The sequence below is a fragment of the Centropristis striata genome, chromosome 6 (genome assembly GCF_030273125.1).
Source record: "Centropristis striata isolate RG_2023a ecotype Rhode Island chromosome 6, C.striata_1.0, whole genome shotgun sequence".
Lineage (NCBI taxonomy): Eukaryota > Metazoa > Chordata > Actinopteri > Perciformes > Serranidae > Centropristis > Centropristis striata.
The window spans coordinates 14526586-14545519 of NC_081522.1; the positions used below are offsets into that span (position 1 = coordinate 14526586).

General features: G+C 41.7%; 3 protein-coding genes across 3 annotated transcripts in view; 1 reads left to right on the plus strand and 2 right to left on the minus strand.

Moving 5' to 3' along the window:
- gtf3c6 (general transcription factor IIIC, polypeptide 6, alpha) overlaps positions 1-8606 on the minus strand; it is a 34456-nt gene extending 25850 nt beyond the window's left edge. The window contains exon 1 of the mRNA XM_059335127.1: positions 8564-8606. The gene's annotated coding sequence lies outside the window, so the exon portion shown is untranslated. The remainder of the gene's footprint in view (positions 1-8563) is intronic.
- On the plus strand, positions 8282-15317 carry si:ch1073-390k14.1 (deoxyribodipyrimidine photo-lyase). The gene is made up of 9 exons (XM_059335121.1): positions 8282-8807; positions 10268-10871; positions 12034-12327; positions 12419-12591; positions 12702-12786; positions 12882-13114; positions 13230-13424; positions 13531-13756; positions 13878-15317. Exons 1-9 carry the CDS (start codon positions 8577-8579, stop codon positions 14420-14422), a joined length of 2586 nt encoding a protein of 861 aa, XP_059191104.1. The 5' UTR covers positions 8282-8576; the 3' UTR covers positions 14423-15317.
- Positions 15314-18342, minus strand: gcsha (glycine cleavage system protein H (aminomethyl carrier), a). Its single transcript, XM_059335123.1, has 5 exons — positions 18145-18342; positions 17854-17936; positions 17697-17760; positions 16910-17041; positions 15314-15889 (listed from the first exon to the last, which is right to left on the minus strand). Exons 1-5 carry the CDS (start codon positions 18293-18295, stop codon positions 15792-15794), a joined length of 528 nt encoding a protein of 175 aa, XP_059191106.1. The 5' UTR covers positions 18296-18342; the 3' UTR covers positions 15314-15791.
- Positions 18343-18934: the final 592 nt, after the last annotated feature.

The following is an 18934-nucleotide window of genomic DNA, read 5'->3' on the forward strand; positions in this document are numbered from 1 at the left end:
TGATGATGATAATGTGTTTTACGACTCTAGGAGAGAGGGGAGTAAAAATTGCACACTACAGCACATTTAGGACATGCAGATTTTCATATGCAACATTTCAAAGACCACAGTGTAGTTTAGTAGAGCACATTTTATTATTTTGTTCTTTTGTGTAAAACTTTCCAGTGGTTGATGAGAGAACTTGCTAGAAATGAAAAAGTGCAATTCAAGAAAATATGTTGTTACCAGTCTCAAGCACAAACTGGTATCTGCTCCTTGTTCTCTAGCAGAAAGCCATTCATTTAACCATTACACATGAACAACAGAGGAAACATATCTGTGAAATAGTTATTTTCGGGGTTGCAGGGAACAGACAAACCGATACATGGGGAGAACAATAGCAAAGTAAACACAGCAGAGGGCTTGGGAAAGCTTCGTAGCTTATGATAGCCATCTTAGAAAGTCATCCTGATAAAGTGATCCCCCACCATTTCTCCTTCTCCCTGTCCTCCCCCTCTTAATCAAATGAGTACTGTGCAGCTGGTGGGGTTGCGGCAAAAAGGGGTACGAGTGTGTGTGCAGAGGAGATGGAGGGGGGGCTTTGAGGGATGGCGTGAAATTATTGCCTGCTGGTGTATATGTGTCGCTGGGGGTAGTAGGCTAGAGTAGGGGGTTGGGCTAGGGCTGGTGGGGGGGTGTAATGTCATTGCCTGCTGGTGTATCTGTAGTGGGGGCTCATTTAGATTTAGATTGGTTATGTGAGGAGAGAGCTGAAAGGCCAGCTCATGTTTATGCATGAATCCCAAAGCATGCTGCTGTGGTGGAGCCCCGAGTTAAAGAGACAGAGCTGAAATACATTCGCACATTTAGACACAGCTCTGCTTCTTTGGATAAGGCTTCAGTCAAAGCAACGCTGTGCTATCAGATACATTTCAATCAGTGTGTGTGTGTGTGTGTGTGTGTGTGTGCGTGTGTGTGTGTGTGTGTGTGTGTGCCTGTTTGTGACGGTCTGTATATGCAGATAGATAACATCTATGTCCACATGAATATCATACTGCTTCTTTTAATCTAAAAAATTGAGATCTAATTTTAGTTTTAAAATGTAAACATCACCACCCACTGCCCAACTGTGTCCAGAAGATTACTTTGGTATCTCCAACTGCTGATGCAGAGCTACACATTGTACATGGGTGCTTCCCACATTACACTCACTCACACACAGAGTAATCAGTAAATGTCTTTGAAGGAGAGTTTGTTCAGCACTTCATCAGGTATAAAGTGGTTTTTATTTGGAAATGTGGTCCCTATCCATCTTTTAAATGACTTTTTAATGGTCGTCACACCATCCTAATCAATCATGTGGCAGAGCTAGCCTGCAAGCGCAAATACACTCTATTTATAATTCCTACATTCTGCTGCAAAAACTGACACTCTGTGCCTTCTTAGTACTGTAACGGAACAGAAAAATGAGTGAAATTGTATTTCTGATTTTGTGGAAACACTAGAAGGACTTCCTACACCGCTTTCCAGCATCTTAGTCGTGAGGTACCTTGTGTAATCTGTCTTTATATTAAATCTGAGCTCTCTAGACCGCTGTAGCATGGTTGGATAGAATAGCTTTATAAAATATTGCTGCTTATTGTCATTCTTGGGTGTCTCTACATTCAGACCCACACTTTTTTTGTGACCCCTCACCATCCCCCATCCACAGTGGCACCCCCCGTCGGCCCCCCTTTAGTACTTTACATCTATAATGAGATACAAATACGCATCAGCAGGACAGTGTCTACGCCACGCGTCACTGTGTGAATATTACTCACACTTATTAGCTGGATTATGTTAATCTTTACACTCTCTGCTCACAGACAACAGACTCCCCATGATATGGGGGTGGTCACGGCAGTAAGCGTGTGCTGTCGCGTGTGTTTGTGTGTGTATGTGTGTGTATGGCTGTATGTGTGTGTTGGAGTGATTGCCATGTTGCCAAACTGATCTACATGTGAAAGGGCGGTCTAATTACATCACTTATGCAAATGTGAAATGCACATATGCATGCACATACATACACACCACTGACAGCTTACTACTAAGGTCAAAAAGACAGTGTGAGCTATCCTCTTATTGACTAACACCGGGTGGCATCACCACCTGTCAGAGATAGACATGTCTTGACACAATACAGAGAAGTCACAATGGATGTTTTGATACACTGCTTCAGATAACTTAAAGGAAAGAGTGGATGGGTCAAGCTCACAGTAGACTAAAGCACTTAAACTGTTATTGGAAAATGTCCGACCGCATATCCACTGATTAGTCTTTTTTTCAGACTGAAACATTGATAGTATCCCTGTTGGAATGATTGATTGAGTCTGACACATTTTAATTACGCCCAAATTAAATGAATCGGCTGGCGGACTATAAAACATTGCTGTTTAATAACGAGCCCCTCCATTTGCCTTTTTTTTTCTTGCTTCATCCAATCCCATTTTGGCTGCCTGCACCAAATAACCTCTCTCCATTTAATGATATGCAAATGAATTTTCATGAACCCCATGATCCCCTGCGATGATTAAACTGAGATGACATTAGCTGCCATGCTGCTGCCACTGTCAGTGTTTCTGTCTGCTTCCTTTCTCTCTTCCTATCTCTACCATCTTCGTATCCACGACAACGGCCAACTGGTGATATTAAGGGGTTCATTGTCACCATTCCCTTATGAATTTGCTTTGTGAAAGATGACATTCTGCGTATCCAGTGTTATTTCAGAGAAGTTTTTCCAGTGGCAACAGAGATGGAGCATCAGAGCGAGAAATGTTGGTTCTCACACCGCATGTGGTAGTAGTGCATCGAAGACAAACATGTTACAACAATATGCAATTATTGTAACACAGCAATATCATATGGACGATTTTGGTAGCCTTCCACATTTCTTCATTTTCCACTTCCAGTGCTCCCCTCCCACCGCTCCATTTCAGTCTGGATCCAGCTCCACCTCTGCTGTCGTTTATTGTACTCCATTTGCATAATGAAGCCCAGGCTTAATTAAGATCCCAATGGAGTCTGGAGCCAAGGATGAAGGAAAGAAGGACGAGAAGGAGGGGAGGGGGGATCCGGCGTTCCTTAGCTTATCCGCACGTGTCCAAATAGGAGGCACATTTAAGGGGGGAGTAAAGCGTTGACGAGCGATTAAATCGCTAATTATGATCGGCTGTTAGAATTAGTGTGTGGCTGTTAATTAGCTGCAGATGAGATGCCCAGACAGTTGCCCGCCCCTGACGACTGCAGCACCCTCCCTGACTGGCAATACAGAAACACAGCTTGACACCCCGGAGATGATGCCAACACATCCCTCCCTTTAACACACACAGCAGTCTGAGGGGATATCCCTTTAAGAATGTCCCAGGTGTGCATGTGCAGGAAAGAGGCTCTTCATCATCCTTGTCCACCCACTCCCCCTGTTCTTCGTTAAGCACAAAATTCCACATCTTTTCTTCTTCTATATCCTTTATTCATTTTGCTCATTATTCCTCTTCTTCCACATGCTCTTCCTCTTCATAATGGAATGGTACGATCCCTTGTAGTTCTTTTGTAATGGGCAGCAGCTTCCTTCCAGTGCAGCAGTTGGCACTGAGCAGGGTTGGCATTGGGGAAAGGGTTTTTGTCCCATACTCCTACCATAGTTGTATTTGGCTCTGCTTCAGACCTGTTACTATTTCATGCCCGCATTTACGACACTTTTGTACAGCTTCTGGTGGCGCCCGTGATTGCCTCTCTGTTTGCGTTTGGCATGGTGCCATCTCTGTTTCTGGTCTCTCCCTTGAGGGGATGCCATCGCCAAAACATTTTAGGCATCCGAAATCTTCTGCTCACCGTATGGAGGTTTCTGTTTGCAAATGTGTGTGTTATGTTGGCTTGGCAGCGTGCCATCGTTCTCCCCGTGCCCTTGCCGCCCCTGAAAAGATGCCATCACAGAATCGCTGGCAACCGTTGCCTGGGCACCTCTTCTTGGCTTTGTTCAAGCAAACAAACGGCGATTAGCAGCAAATCCTTAGAGGTGAGTCCTCTGGTCTTTGACTAAGACAGTCTTCCGTCGACCGCTTTGATCGCTTCGGGTATGCCACGACTGCAGGCTGGCATGGTGCCCGCTGGCTGGCACGCACTGGCTGGCTGGCATGGAGAGGAAGAAAAATTGGAAAATGAATGGAATGCAGGATTTTCCGCTGACATTTTTCTTCGTATGATCAACAGTCATCCCCGACTTACACCTTACATTTTCGTAGTATCATCCATTTCTCTCCTCAACATCCTTCTATGTTTCTCTCCATCCATCTACATCTGAGACATCCTGAGTCTGCTGGCATCTTGCTCATTTCTATGCTCAGAAGTCCTCTGATATTTCCTATATCTTCCTTTTCTCTGCCCGCTCCGCTGTTCGTTTCGCCCCATTGTGCCTGTGCCAAGGTGGCACCATGGTAGCAGTATGGAGGTCTGTTTCTCTTCCTCTTCCATTCTTATTCTCCTCGCCCCTTTACCCATGCCCATGCCCGCCCCCGCTCAAGTCCTGACTGGATGGCACTGTGCCAACCTGCCACCGCCATCGCTCTCATTTGTAGCTCATCCCTCCGTTGCCCTTCCCCCTGTCTCTACATTTCCATCCCTCTCTCTTCCCCTCATTTCATTCATCCACTTTCTGAATCATTTACCCTCTCTGTGTGTATGAAATTATGTGTTTGTACATCCACACAACATTAGGTAATTGACACACATACAAGTTTTCATTTCTCAAATGAACGTCGCAAATCGGCGGTGTTTGTTGTCATTTGGGAGACTTTTTGGCACCTGAAGGAATGCTCTGAGTGACTGCCCTGTAGATAATTACCGCTGCCGTTACTTATTCCACTGAGACAAGAGGAGAAAGACGAAGACAGCCGGAGTTTGGATAAAGCTTGTGTTGTTTTAATTAACTTTTACCAACCCCCATCATGTGTGCTTCGCTTCACATCTCGAAGAGCCTTGTGCAGGTTGTGCTTGTTCACACATGCACTGAACAGCAATACGATTGATCCGTTTATGACTAAAATCGATTGCGCACCATTGACCTCACCCACTTTAAGAAGATGACCCTTGCTCCCTTGTTTTTTGTTATTTTCTCTCCTCTTTAAAATCTCTTGTGTCAAACAAAAGCTGCCAGTGGTGGTGGAGCTATTAAGCAAATACTCTCATTAGTACACAAAACATAATGAATATGTAAATGATGTGTGTAATTTATGCAAGGGCTGCGAGACTTGTTCTCTTTTCAGTCCTCCATTGTATTCACTTTATTTATATCCCCTTTCCTTAAAACTTCACACTCTTACGCCAGTTTTCCTCTTTTCTTAGACCACATCCTATGAATGAACCCATTGGGGACTTCTGGAGGTCTCACTATTGTGTTTTTTATTTTGTGTGTGTGTTTTTTTTTCTTCTTCTTTTTTTTTTTTTTTACACATTTCTCCTTCCCTCTAACCGCGGTCTGTAGTTTCTAATAGTCTCTCAGAGTCTTTCTGTTTTTCTCTGTTTGCTTCTTTCTGCTCACAGCCTGTCCTCTCCAAAAACAAACCCCGCAGTGACGCATTAAACCAACAACTGAGTGTTTGAACAAGGTCTTTCTTCCAGGAATATGAATACTGAATAATCTAACCACTAAATCACATTCACACTAGACTGTGTTGTATGCTGTGTTTTTTCCTTGTCCCTCTGTGACTGTGTTGATCTTGTGTGGTCCAAACCGTGTGGTAAATTGAAGCGTGTCCTGATAGACGGTGAGTAGCCTTGCTCCTGTCTAGGATAAACACCTATAATACTCTGGCTCCCTTGGCAATCACCATAGCAACAAACCATGGTACCCACGTGAGTTGCATAATAAGATGTTCTCCAAGACCACAGACCATAAAGCGGCGACAAACTAGACACCCGCAGCAATGAATGTGAATCAGAAAATAACCATTCAAATGTCAAACTGCACCTCTGACTCATTCCAGACCAATCTTTTCTATTTATCAATAGGCTTGCATTGCACAACACACACTCTCAGACGCTCATGCACCTTCTCTCCGTCTCTCCAGACCTTAACAGGTGCTGATGAGCCGCAGTCAATGATTGTAATGAGCTATCGATCACCGTGGGAAAACCGAGGGACAGAGAGGGGTGAGGGAGGTAGGGGGAACCAGAGGACACACACACAAACAGAAGGAGGTGGACTGCCAGAAAAAAAAAAACCTTCAAATGAACTAAATGGAGACAAGCTACCCTAGACAGGGTATCAATAGTTGCTTTAATCAAGTCCTTATCTCCTATTGTTCCGCTTAAAATAGAATATATGGGGAAGTGCTTTCTGCCAATGCAGGTCGAAGGGAAGTGTTCGACTCAGAGCAGCTTCTGGACGGACTGATCTGCTCAGGATGACCATGCAGACATGCTTGTCATGACCGAGTCCAGATGCCAGTGAATGGCACTGACGCAGTATCTCTATTTTCCTCTCTTTTTGTGCTGTGTGCATGGATTGGAGGCAGACAGCTTTAGGGAAGGGGGAGGTGCGATGTGTGTGTGTGTGTGTGTGTGTCGTGTGTGTTGGCTGGCGTTTCAGATAATGAAATGCAGCAGGGAACAAAGAGCTGGGGGCCCCTATTCTCTGTGCTGCAGCTTCATTTTCACTCCCGTCAGTCTATGATTCTTCCATACCCTCTTTCTTGTGTACGTGTATGTGTGTGTGTTTATGTTTGTATGAGCTGTTTGTTGTGTGTACCAGTGTCCCCTCCTCCTCCTGTTAGTATTCTGCATGGCAGATCCCCCTAATGTAATAACTGTGTCTGCATGTCTAATTTACAGCAGGAGAGAGTAAATAGCCTGTGGTTAATTACAGTATGTGTGTGTGTGTGTGTGTGTGTGTGTGTGTGTGTGTGTGTGTCTATGCATGTGTCTACATGCGCGTGGGTGTGTCAGAATGATTTATGAGTTGCAAATAGCTACACCAGTGGCCCGTTTCTCCTCACTTAGTTTTTAATCTGTCTTTCCATTAATTTTCCTGGAGACGTTATTATGGTTTTATAACAGTGTGCACGAGGATGCACATGTGAGTGCACGTATGTGTTAATAAGACAAAGGTGTGGACATTTTGTGGGGATTGAGGCTGGTTGGGCACCTGAGCTGTACTTTGCTTTTCCCTCTTTAGACTCCTCCATTTCCATCCCTTACTTTCCTCTTATCCGGTGCTTCATTCACTCTCTTCATTGAGAGCCACAATGAACACAGATCTTTATTGACAGTACACGGTAGAACATGGAAACAGCAGGTCAATCCGTTTAGCCCAAGGGCCGATACACCAATTCACCAATTTGTCAGTGTTAGTTTGAGAGAGAAAAGCAGCTAATCTCTCCTCTCTGCTCTCTATTGATCACACACTTAGACTCCACTTCTCTGTCTAAACACTATTGATTCTCTCTCTCTCTCAATCTCTTTCTCTCTCACCCTCTCTTTCTGTCTTGCTCTCGCCACATACCACAGCTCTCAACACATCTTGCCTTTATACACAATGACTTTGTCTCAGATAAAGGCTTGAATAATTGACACTGTATGTCCTTGTACATGAGACCCTGAGTCACATTTTAGGTGAATACTTGAACAAAAACACACAAGAACAAAATAAGACTGAGTAATTTCATTAATACAGCATTATAAATGGAGCTTATCAACTACACAAAGCATTTTAGAGTTTGGTCCACAAGTGTCACATATTATTGCTCCCTGCTGTGCATATTCAAAAGCTTATGCACGGTCTCATTAAAAAAATCAATTACTTAGCAACCCTTCTACAGCTTGAATACAGACCATGATTAAAAATTCACCGCTGGGTACACTGTCTCCTGGCTTTGTTTTTTCAGTCTCACATCACAGGGTGCACTTGAAAAGGACCACATTCCTGTCAAGATGAAGGCTATGCAAAAATTGTAGAATGATTTTCTTGAGGGAGATAACCCCCCATTCATTTTTCCGTCAGTTCAAATTGAACCAGAGATCTCTATTTGATTTGATTTAGCTTGTGTGGGCCCTTGTCATGACAAATTTTTGTTGAGATGTACCATTTGGTAGAAGAGTGATTAACACTGTAGATGAGAAGATGAAACAGAGAGGGATAGAAAAGAAGAGAAACCTATGACAAAAAGAGGCATTCCTGTAGCTTTTATCATAACTGTGTCCCTCTACCCTGATTTGAAATTAGTGAAAAGTAAACAAGGGATCCCAACTGTTTACTCAGATGCAGTGAAACAGTTAGGCACCAATGGGTTCCACTCACCATCCTCCCCACATAGCTCCTATTTATTAGACTTGTCCACCCTCTACTGGTGTTATAAAGACATTACAAACCTTAACTTCTGTGGTTACAAAACACAAACACATGGCTTGTGTAACTCAAAATCAGCTGTTTGGTAACTGGTACTGGGAGGTAGGTTCAGGACGTGGAGCGCGTTATTTGCTATATGCTGGAGTTTAAACTAGACCTATAGTTAGCCTACTATAGCATTTTATAGCTTTAATCTATCATTACCTGACACTGGAAGATGCCTCCTTCTGCGGCTGCAGACGACGAAAGTAAAGCCTTGGTGAGAAAGACGTTAAGGGAAGTGCTGGTGGGTCGAGAGGATCCGGAGGGGTTCTTTGCGATGTGTGTGTCGGCTCTGGGGAACCAGGAGACTCGGTCACAATTCATGTCCCTCATCCAGCCCCTGTCCACGGCCAACCGCTCCCTGCACTCCACCCTCACCTCCATCTACAAAAAGTATTTCTCTGAGGTCAGTAGGTGTTTGATGTTCGACAATACCTGTGTTAGGAAGAGATTAAAGTTACAAATAAACTAAAATACATGGGGAATAGGCCTAGCTCTATTTAACCACTCAGAGGCAAACAGGTGATTAAAAATTAGTGTTGTAAAGAAGTAGGTCTGCTATGTCTTTTTAATTGCATTTCGTCACACTGTTAAAATAATCGCCTAAGTCATTTTTTGTCAAAATTGTTGTTTTTTTTTTGCCTAAATCATCTCCTCATGACGCCGGCCACCTATGGTAAAATCGCCTACATCCTCAGTTGATCAGATCATGTGATTTTACCCCTTTAAGATAATGACCTATGTCAAGTGTGTGACTTAAGCGGATTTATTATGCCTAAGTCAAAATAAAATGTGACTTAGGGAATTTTTTGACCATGCCTTTGTGACTTCAGCAAGATATGGTAACACTTTATTTTGAAGGTGTCTACATAAGAGTGACATGAGCGTGTCATAAAGATGACATGTGTGATGAACATTAATGACACTGTGAAGTAACAGCTCATGATACTTGTCATGTCATGTTTATGACAAGCTTGTGTGACTCTTATGTAGACACTATGCTGGGAGCAGCTGCGCGCTTAGGGACAGTGTTTTGGCTTTCAAATCCACATGCAATAAGTTAACAAGTAAAAATATTTTACAGATATATGTAATATATACATACATACATAATTGAGCCACACCACCACTTATAATAATAAACAACAAAAATAATCATACAGTGTAAGGTTACAATGTAAGGTACAAATAAAGGAAAAGAAATACATTGATATATCTAATCAGTTGCATACCCAGGTGTTTTCACTTACTCTGGTTGATTAGACCTTTTCTGGTAAGACTTACTTGTCATAAATAATTGGTAGTATTAGTAAAACAAACAAGCAAATTAATACATATTAGTATGTTAATTGTAAGTACTAACCATTATACAAATAAAAAAATATTCTCTTACAGGTGGGACAAATTGACAGTCCGTCAAACTGTCCATACACACCCTCCTGAGAGGGTCTAATCAGCTTAAATAAGTGAAAACACCTATGTTGCTGTGTATGGCTTTAAACATAAAAACAAGCATTAACACATTTCAGATCGACACTGTTGACAGCAGCATTGAGTCCATATAAAATGATAAATAAAATCAATGTATTTGTCACATACACTGTCATACACAGTATGTGTAGTGTAAAACTTTCCAGAGAGATACTTACTAGTAGATCTTTTTCACAGTTCTTAGAAAACACAAACCTCGTTGTTTTATCACATAACATACAGTGCAGACTTATTGATAGTTTTAATTGTAGCGAAAGCTTGCTACTACCTGCAAATGTTAAAAATATTGTACATCAGATTTGTTATCTTTACCCCAATGACCAAACACAATTGTTATAACAGTAATAATAATGGATTGTCTTATTTATATTGTAGACTGAGGATGATGAACTGGAACTTGCATTGGCTCTCTCTCTACTGGAAATGAAAGATCACCAGCTGTCAACCACCAGCCAAGATTTCCGAATACAGCAACCTGGAGACAGACTGAATCAGAGTAGCTCCCTTCAACTGACCTCGGGAAATAGGAGAAAAAACTCATCAGAAAACTCATCAACAACACCTCAGACAACCAAAGAAACTGAGCTTCAGAAAATCACACATGTTGAGAAATGTAAAAAGGAGACTCCAGGGACAAGTCTGACTGTGTGTGTCTCCAGACTGTCTGGCTCATCTTCCAAGCAAGACCGAGTTAAAGAAGGTGACCAAAAGATCGATGACAACGATCAGTCAGAGAAACCAAAACGCTCTAAGAACAGGCGACATCGGCGTAAAGGTGCTGGCCAGCAGGTTGTAGGTTTGACCTGTTCTCCATCAGCACAACCACCGGTGCTGCTGTGGTTCAGGAGGGACTTGCGACTTGGGGACAACCCTGCTCTTATTGGGTCATTGGAGGTTGGTGCACCTGTCATCCCCGTCTTCATCTGGAGCCCTGAAGAAGAGGAGGGACCCGGGATCACAGTGGCTGTTGGGGGAGCTTGTATGTTGACAGAGGAAAAAGCGATAATTGGCAATATTTGTCAGAAAACAGTACATCCCTGTACTTCCTATTAACTTTCCAGTTAAAAAAGTACACTTCAGTTCACTTAATATATAAATGAAGCAGACTTAACACTTTATCGGGCAAAGAACTATATTTGGTAACTTCGGGTAATATTTCGAGAAAAAAGTTGCAAATTTACTAGATTAAAGTGGCAAATCTACAAGGAAAAAAGTCGCAGATTTAAGAGATTTAAGTGGCAAATCTGAACGAAAAAAGTCCCAGATTTATGAGAAAAAAGTGGGGAAAAAAGATTATTTTTCTCACAGATTCACCACTTTAAATCTCATAAATCTGCACATTTTTTTCTCGTAGATTTGCCCCTTTAATCTCGTAAACTTTTTTCTCAAAATATTATTTTCGTATGTTATTTTTACACATTCTGCCTGTATGTAATACCCCCCCAATGTTCTCTAGGGTTAAAATTTGGAATTTGCAAGTATTTCAATGAGTCCCTATTAAGGGTTAAAGTGGTGAATCTGGGAGAAAAAAGTTGCCTTTTCCCCACTTTTTTCACACAGATTTGCCACTTAAATCTTAAATCTTCTTAAATCCACCATCTTAAATCTGCGACTTTTTTTTTTGTAGATTTACCACTTTAACCTAGTAAATTTGCAACTTTTTTCTTGAAATATTACCTGAAGTTACAAAATATAGTTCTTTGCCTGATAAAGGGTTAAGTGTACTTTTTACCTGGGTACTTATTTACTACCACGTGCACTAAAAAAAACTACAATTTAAAAAGTAAAAGACAGTATTTACATTTAATTAAGTACATCTTAATGGAGTCCGACCTGTCCAGGGTTTACCCCGCCTCTTGCCCAATGTCAGCTGGGATAGGCTCCAGCCCCCCGCGATCCAATTGCGGATAAGCGGTTAAGGTTAATGAATGAATGAATGAATGGAGTCCTACAATAGTCCAGTCAAGTACACTTTATTATATTTTAGTACATATTTAGTAGTACTAATGATACTAAGTGCATTGGTATAGCTATGTTTTATGAGTGTTACTAAGTGTGCTGTTTTACCAGAAGTAAAGCTTATTACTGTTTATCTGCAAGTCTCCTCGTAATAAAATCACATCTTTCTTTTCTTTTAACAGGTAAATACTGGCTTCATCAAGCATTGTCTTGTTTCTCTTCATCTCTCGAGCGTATTGGCAGCCATTTAGTTTACCTCCAGGCAAATGGATCTTCTCTGCATACTATTAAGGAGCTAGTAGAGCAGACAGGGGCAAGAACAGTCTTGGCAAATGCCCTCTATGAGCCCTGGCTGAAGGAAAGGGATGATATGGTGGTGTCAGCCCTTCAGAAAGATGGTGTTGAATGCAGGATGTTCCACTCATACTGTGTCAGAGACCCTTACTCCATCAGCACGGAGGGTGTGGGACTCAGAGGTGAGTCACAATATGATACTTGAATATTTGGGGTAAATATCAATGCTTAATATATATATATACACCTATCTTTTGATTTCTCTTGTTTTAGGAATCGGTTCAGTGTCTCACTTCATGAGCTGCTGTAGACAGAACCCAGGGTCTGGGTTAGGGGTCCCACTGGACCGTCCTGCATCTCTCCCCACACCTGCCCACTGGCCTCAGGGCGTCTCTTTGGACTCGTTAGGCCTAGCACGCATGCCCCGCAGGAGGGATGGCACAGTGGTCCGTAAACACAGCAGAGAATCCCTGTAGGTTAGAGCTATAGCCCAAAATACAATTAAGATTACATCATGAAGTCCTCAATATTTTCTTGTGTTTATTTTGGCATTCAGATCGACTGGGCTACTAACATCCGTAAATCCTGGGATTTCAGTGAAGACGGAGCATGTGCCCGGCTAGAGGCTTTTCTGAATGATGGTGAGACACCTTGCACGCACATTGTAAAAATCATACACTGTGTTTGAAGAAGAATGTAATTTAACAGTATCTTATGTTTCCTCCATGTGTGATAGGTGTTTATAGATATGAAAAAGAGTCGGGCAGGGCGGATGAACCGAATACCAGCTGTCTGTCTCCCTACCTTCATTTTGGTCAGCTCAGCCCACGCTGGCTGTTGTGGGATGCCAAAGGGGCACGCTGTCGACCCCCAAAGTTCCAACGCAAACTGGGGTGGAGAGATCTGGCTTACTGGCAGCTAACGTTGTTTCCTGACCTCCCCTGGGAATCCCTCAGACCTCCTTACAAGGTAGAAATTGGCTACTTGTTGCCACCTGAACATATACTATTAGTGTTACTCATACATGCAAAGAAAGAAATATATCGTTATTCATTATGTATTATTCCTCCACTGACATTTGTAGGCTCTGCGGTGGAGCAGTGATCGCAGCCACCTGAAGGCCTGGCAGCGAGGGCAAACAGGGTACCCTCTGGTGGATGCAGCCATGAGGCAGCTGTGGCTGACAGGCTGGATGAACAACTACATGAGACACGTGGTGGCGTCTTTTCTTATAGCATATCTCTACCTGCCCTGGCAAGAAGGCTATCGCTGGTTCCAGGTGAGACGTACATGCATTCAGGCACTCACACATATATCATATAGCAGCAACACACAGTATAATAAGTGCTATTACTGACTGTATCTAACATTTGCTATGTCTTAAGGACACCCTAGTGGATGCAGATGTTGCCATAGATGCTATGATGTGGCAGAATGGGGGCATGTGTGGTTTGGATCACTGGAACTTTGTCATGCACCCCGTTGACGCTGCAATGACCTGCGACCCCTATGGCAGCTATGTTAGGAAATGGTGTCCTGAACTTGCAAATCTACCTGATGAGCTTATTCACAAACCCTGGAAATGTCCCCCATCCATGCTTCGACGTGCTGGTAAGGACGTTTTCGTGCTCAGTCAAAGAAACAAGTCTGAAACTTGTTTGTTCTGACACATGCCACCGACAGTACAGTTCCACATTGTAACATACAAATATTTCCTTGCTATCCTGTTTAGGTGTGGTGTTTGGCCAGACGTATCCTGAGCGAATAGTTACAGACCTGGAAGAGCGAAGGAATCATTCTCTGCAAGATGTAGCTCTGGTGCGGAAAGAGTATAGACAATATGTGGACAAGCGCTCAGGCTGTGACTTGGTGCCTCTGCCTCCACGTCTGGTCTCTGAGGCTCTGGGCTTATCACACATGGATGGCGGTGTGGTGACAGAAGGGAAGCAGTTCCTGTTCCCAGTTATCACCCGCATGGAATTCAAACACCAGCTTGAAGATCCAGATGCAGATGCTGCCTCGAATCCCTACAATGCTGTTCTTAAAGGATATGTGAGCCGCAAGAGGGATGAGACCATTGCCTTCCTTAATGAGAAAGACTTTACTGCCAGTGTGATGAATGAGGGAGTTCAGAGGAAGGAGAGGCTGGAGAGCAATTATCGCAGAATAGAGGGACTCCCTCGGCCTCCTGCACCTCAGGGCAGGGCCAGGCGAACTCCAACAGCCAAGGACAGGTTTTCCATAGTACCAGGTGGGGCAGTCTTTTCACACAGGTGACCCAGAGATCAAGACTAAGAGTTTGCAGGTTCTAAGTGACCAGACAGTTACTGGCTGTAAAATGCACTATTACAAAATGTTACGGAACAATTATCTTTAAAATGAAGAAAAAAATCTATGCTGGATTTAAGCCATGCTCTCGAAAAAGCCCAATTTGCTCTGATTAGCTTGCAAGAATAAATATATTGCACCTTTGCCAACGAGGCTAAAAACGGTTGAAGTTATAGGGTGAAATGGTGTCATATAATTGGGGTAAAACACGTGTGTGCAGTGTAACTGGAACTGGAATTTTGCGGGGTTACAGTAGACGGTGCTAGAATTAAAGGGATGGATGCCAAACCTGACAGAACCAAAGTGTTATATGCTCCTTCACCACCATGCACCACCTGACCAGATTTTATGTGTGTACGTGTTGTATCTGAATGACATGATTATTTGATACTGTGACTTATCTTTTTACCCTTGCTTGTTGAATCCCATGTTCTCTGACAATGGCAGCCTGTAAAACTGACTGGGTTGTCTTTATTTCATATTTTGTGGGTTGTATGTACTTTTTTTTTTTTTAAGTGGGCAAAAAGACTTTTGGTGCATCCCAGGTCATTTTCAAAATAGAGGCTCGTTTTTAAGAGTTTACAAACAAACAAAACAGATTTAGGGAGTTGGAGGTGGCACCAGACTCCAATTTTGTTTTGAATTTTGATTGAGGGACTACAGTACGGCTGGAAATATGTGTTTGTGTGTTAAACTGTTTAATTGATGCAAATGTCTGTGTAACACCAAAGAACCTGTGTAGTCACATGACTGAAATGACAAGAGGTATTTTAAAAAGAAAACCCTGGCAAGTTTTATAATGTATAGTCTAAACTTTAGTAAATAAAAATGAAACCACAATGTCTCAGGAATTGTTTATTTTCTAATATACAGGTCCCATGTCTACAGTTAAGCTTTTATACATGCAGTGTAGACCAACATTATTATTATTACCATAAAGACCAAAGTGCTTCTAACAATGTCCTACAACAGAAACTCAAGTTTTCCTTTTACTGAAATGTTTGTACACTGTTCTATTGACTGAGTCTCAGTCTCTTCTGTTTGTTTGGGGATTTGAGGCCGCAACAACTCAACATTGGATGTGAAGTCAGTGCAGACTGACAGGTCCCCTAAAGTCAGTCTTTAACAGTAGATAAAGGATTCCTAATGTTCACAGCTCTACAACACTGGCAGGTCAGCAATCTGGGGCTCTTGAGCTCCACTGGTGGAATGCTTAGCAAAGCGTTGTGGCTCACACAGGCACAACTTATGGATCTCCCTGCCAGTGGTGTTTGAAAAGAAGAAAGTGAGCTTAGCACTTATTACGAGGTGTGTTAGGTTAGTCCTCAATGGAGCGGATGTATCTCTCATATGCTGCTTCGTCCATTAGAGCTTCAAGCTCCTTAGGGTTGCCAATAGTCATCTTCATCAGCCAACCTATGTTGAACAGTTAAAAAGTATGGTTAAACTCTTTAGCATGAGTCACATATCTCTGATTTCACTGCTACTGTTTTCCAAAACACTCTCTTCCAGGCAGCCATTAGCTTCCTTTGTTCATTACAGGATGAAAATCTATTTGTTTGAGTCTGCTTGAGTCAGGCAATCCATCATAGTGTGCAATGTTAGGCTTTATTGCTGTCAAAGTTACATTATCAATGCACAGTAAAGCAGTTATGAGTGAATTTAAACATACTGTCTGATTCAGGTTTTTATATTATTATATTTTGGGTTTTTTTCGTAAATGAAAGGAAACTGTTGTTGTTTGGAGTAAAGGAAAAAAATCCATGAATAAATGTAAAGCACTGGTATACCACTGAAAATAGTTTGCAGTAATATGCTATAAAGGTAAGTTTAGGTACAGATTGTGCATGGTACAAGTTACCAATTCTCTAAACGGCTTCATCTTCACACTCCCACAGTGGCTGCTTTTATGTTATATTATGTTACATTACTGCCATCTACTGTCCAAAACTTTACAAAACAAGTGATCAGTTTCCTTAAACCATACAGCCAGTTATGTAAATTATTAGGGTCTATACACCTGAAAACAGTAAAAATGTTGCATCACTACATATGTATAGATGTATCAAATCAATGCCATATTAAAGTTCTTGGAACAAGTAAAGGCAAAGCATTTATCTGTAAACATTTGAGTTGGGTATAAAACTTCTCCCCAGTGTACTTACACCAAACAATTAACCAATTTATTTTTTGCAAGATATATTCCATTACATATCTGTAAGTTCACCACAGTTATAGTTATTATAAAGTAGACAATGCCTGTCGAATTGTTCTGGACTGATTCTTAATATGGTTGAAAAAAATCCCACAACTTCGCTCCTGTTTAAGCCCTCACATTAGCCTAAAGTATATTTTACTTCTTCCACTTTATTCGACTTCATCAAATAACAGAAAGCTCCACATGGACTGGACAACATACTTGATGAATGCGCTTACCATCTTTGTAGCAAGACTTGTTGACCAGTCCAGGGTTGTCTGCCAGAAGTGAATTGACCTCTACAACTTCTCCAGTTAAAGGGGAATAGAGCTCACTGGCAGCCTTTACGCTTTCCAGAGCTCCAAACTCATCTGCAATAGCAGATGTTAGAAACAAGGGCAATTAAAAAGTATATCAGAAGTATGGTAACAACACAAAAGGCACTGGCAATGTGTTGACCTAATTACAGTATGATGTTTATAAACATGTTTGCCCAAACACAGGTAGCACTAGACAAACTTTCAACAAAACTGTACCTGAGTAAAAATAAGGTTGCCCTTACTTTACATCATTTATTGAAATAACTATCTGGATATCCACGCTTTACAGAGTGTGTCATTTTAAAAAAATCTATATAAATTCAAAATTGCACATTCAAATACTATAAAATCAGATAATCAATCATTAGCATGTTTATCTAGAAACTAGAGGCATCAGTTTTTCTTGCTCACTAGTCAGGTACCTTAAAAAATGGTTCTACATGATATTTTTCATATTCTAGCCTCCAAGATCACAGGAAAATTAGAGTAAAACTAACTCAATATTATGTATATCAAATATTTCAAGTACCACATCACAAAATGTTTACTATAACAGTATCACTAACTATATAGCAACAGCAGGTATCATTTTCTCCACAAAGCCATGGAGTAAGATGCATGTGATCAAGCATTACTCTTCCACATTAGCACTTCGTAAACGTTTTTAGTACTATTAGCCTGAACTACACTCTCCTGAGCTTCATACCTTGCTGAGCGAGCTGTGTTCCCACCTCTGGCAGTCCACAGTAAACTACATCTCCCAGAGCCTCCTGCAGAAGGCAGAAAGCAAGGTCAAAAGGCTGTAGCAAAATATTTACCTTAGTGTCTGTCTGTGTGTGTGCGCGAACGACCAGAGAACTTACTTGCGCAAACTTGCTGATACCGACAGTCCCAATTCCGTCCTCTTCTACTCGGATCCATTCGTGCTTGTCTGTGAATTTAAGTGCTGCAAGATAATACAACACACTCAGAACACAAAGAGCCTCCTACCAAAAGAGTTGAGTATTTTGTAAACCATGACAACCAGAATAAAAACAGACAAACATGCAACAGCGTCGTCGGCTTAAGTGTCCTTTTCTTTAGCTAATGTTACCCTCTAGCTATCGAAAATGTTAGCTAACACGCTACAATAAAACACACCCGCGGGGGAATACCTGCTGTTAATCGACTAGAAGTGGCGAGTCTTCTTGCAAAGTAAGGATTAGATGCCAGCCGCAACGGAGAAAGCGTTGCCGAGCGGGTAAGTGAAGGCAAAACTGTAAAAAAGTTGGAAGACAAGGAGCGGAAAAGCCCACAGGCGGCCATCTTTGTCGCTTACTGATGAGAGCATGGGTCGAATTCTTCTTCGTGGATATTAGAGGCATCAGTAACGCTTTACTGCCCTCCACTGATTTCTTAAACGTAAGAGCTAGGGCTTTTTGGCAAGACATATTATTTTACTATGCTGAAGGCTACATTGTTCTTCTTATGACTTTAAGAGCTTTCATATAAGAAATAAACTCATTATGTTCATACACTAATCCTAGGCCTTACCCTCATACAATTGGATTTTGTAAAAAAAAAAGTCCTCTTTGCTACTGTCTATGTTAAGTCTGTAAACAATATCCCTTTGACGAAGTTTTCAAATTGAAGAACCTTTGGGCAAAACCTCCAGTGATCCTTTTATTTGAGGTTTAATGACAGATGTCATCCTTGAATTAGTGCCATCTTCTGGTGTTCATGAACAGTGTCTGGTAATGTAAAGTGTATATAACGCTTGCATATTTTTTTCCCCTACTAAATACTTAAATCCTCATTTCTCCCACAGATTTAAACTTGATTTTTTCCCTTTATGTTTTTACTACAAGACCCACATGTCTCTCTCACAAAGCCCTATCAATGTTTTAACACAAGGATACTCCATCCTTTCTGGGCATCACTCCAGTTTTAGCAGGCACCCTTTTT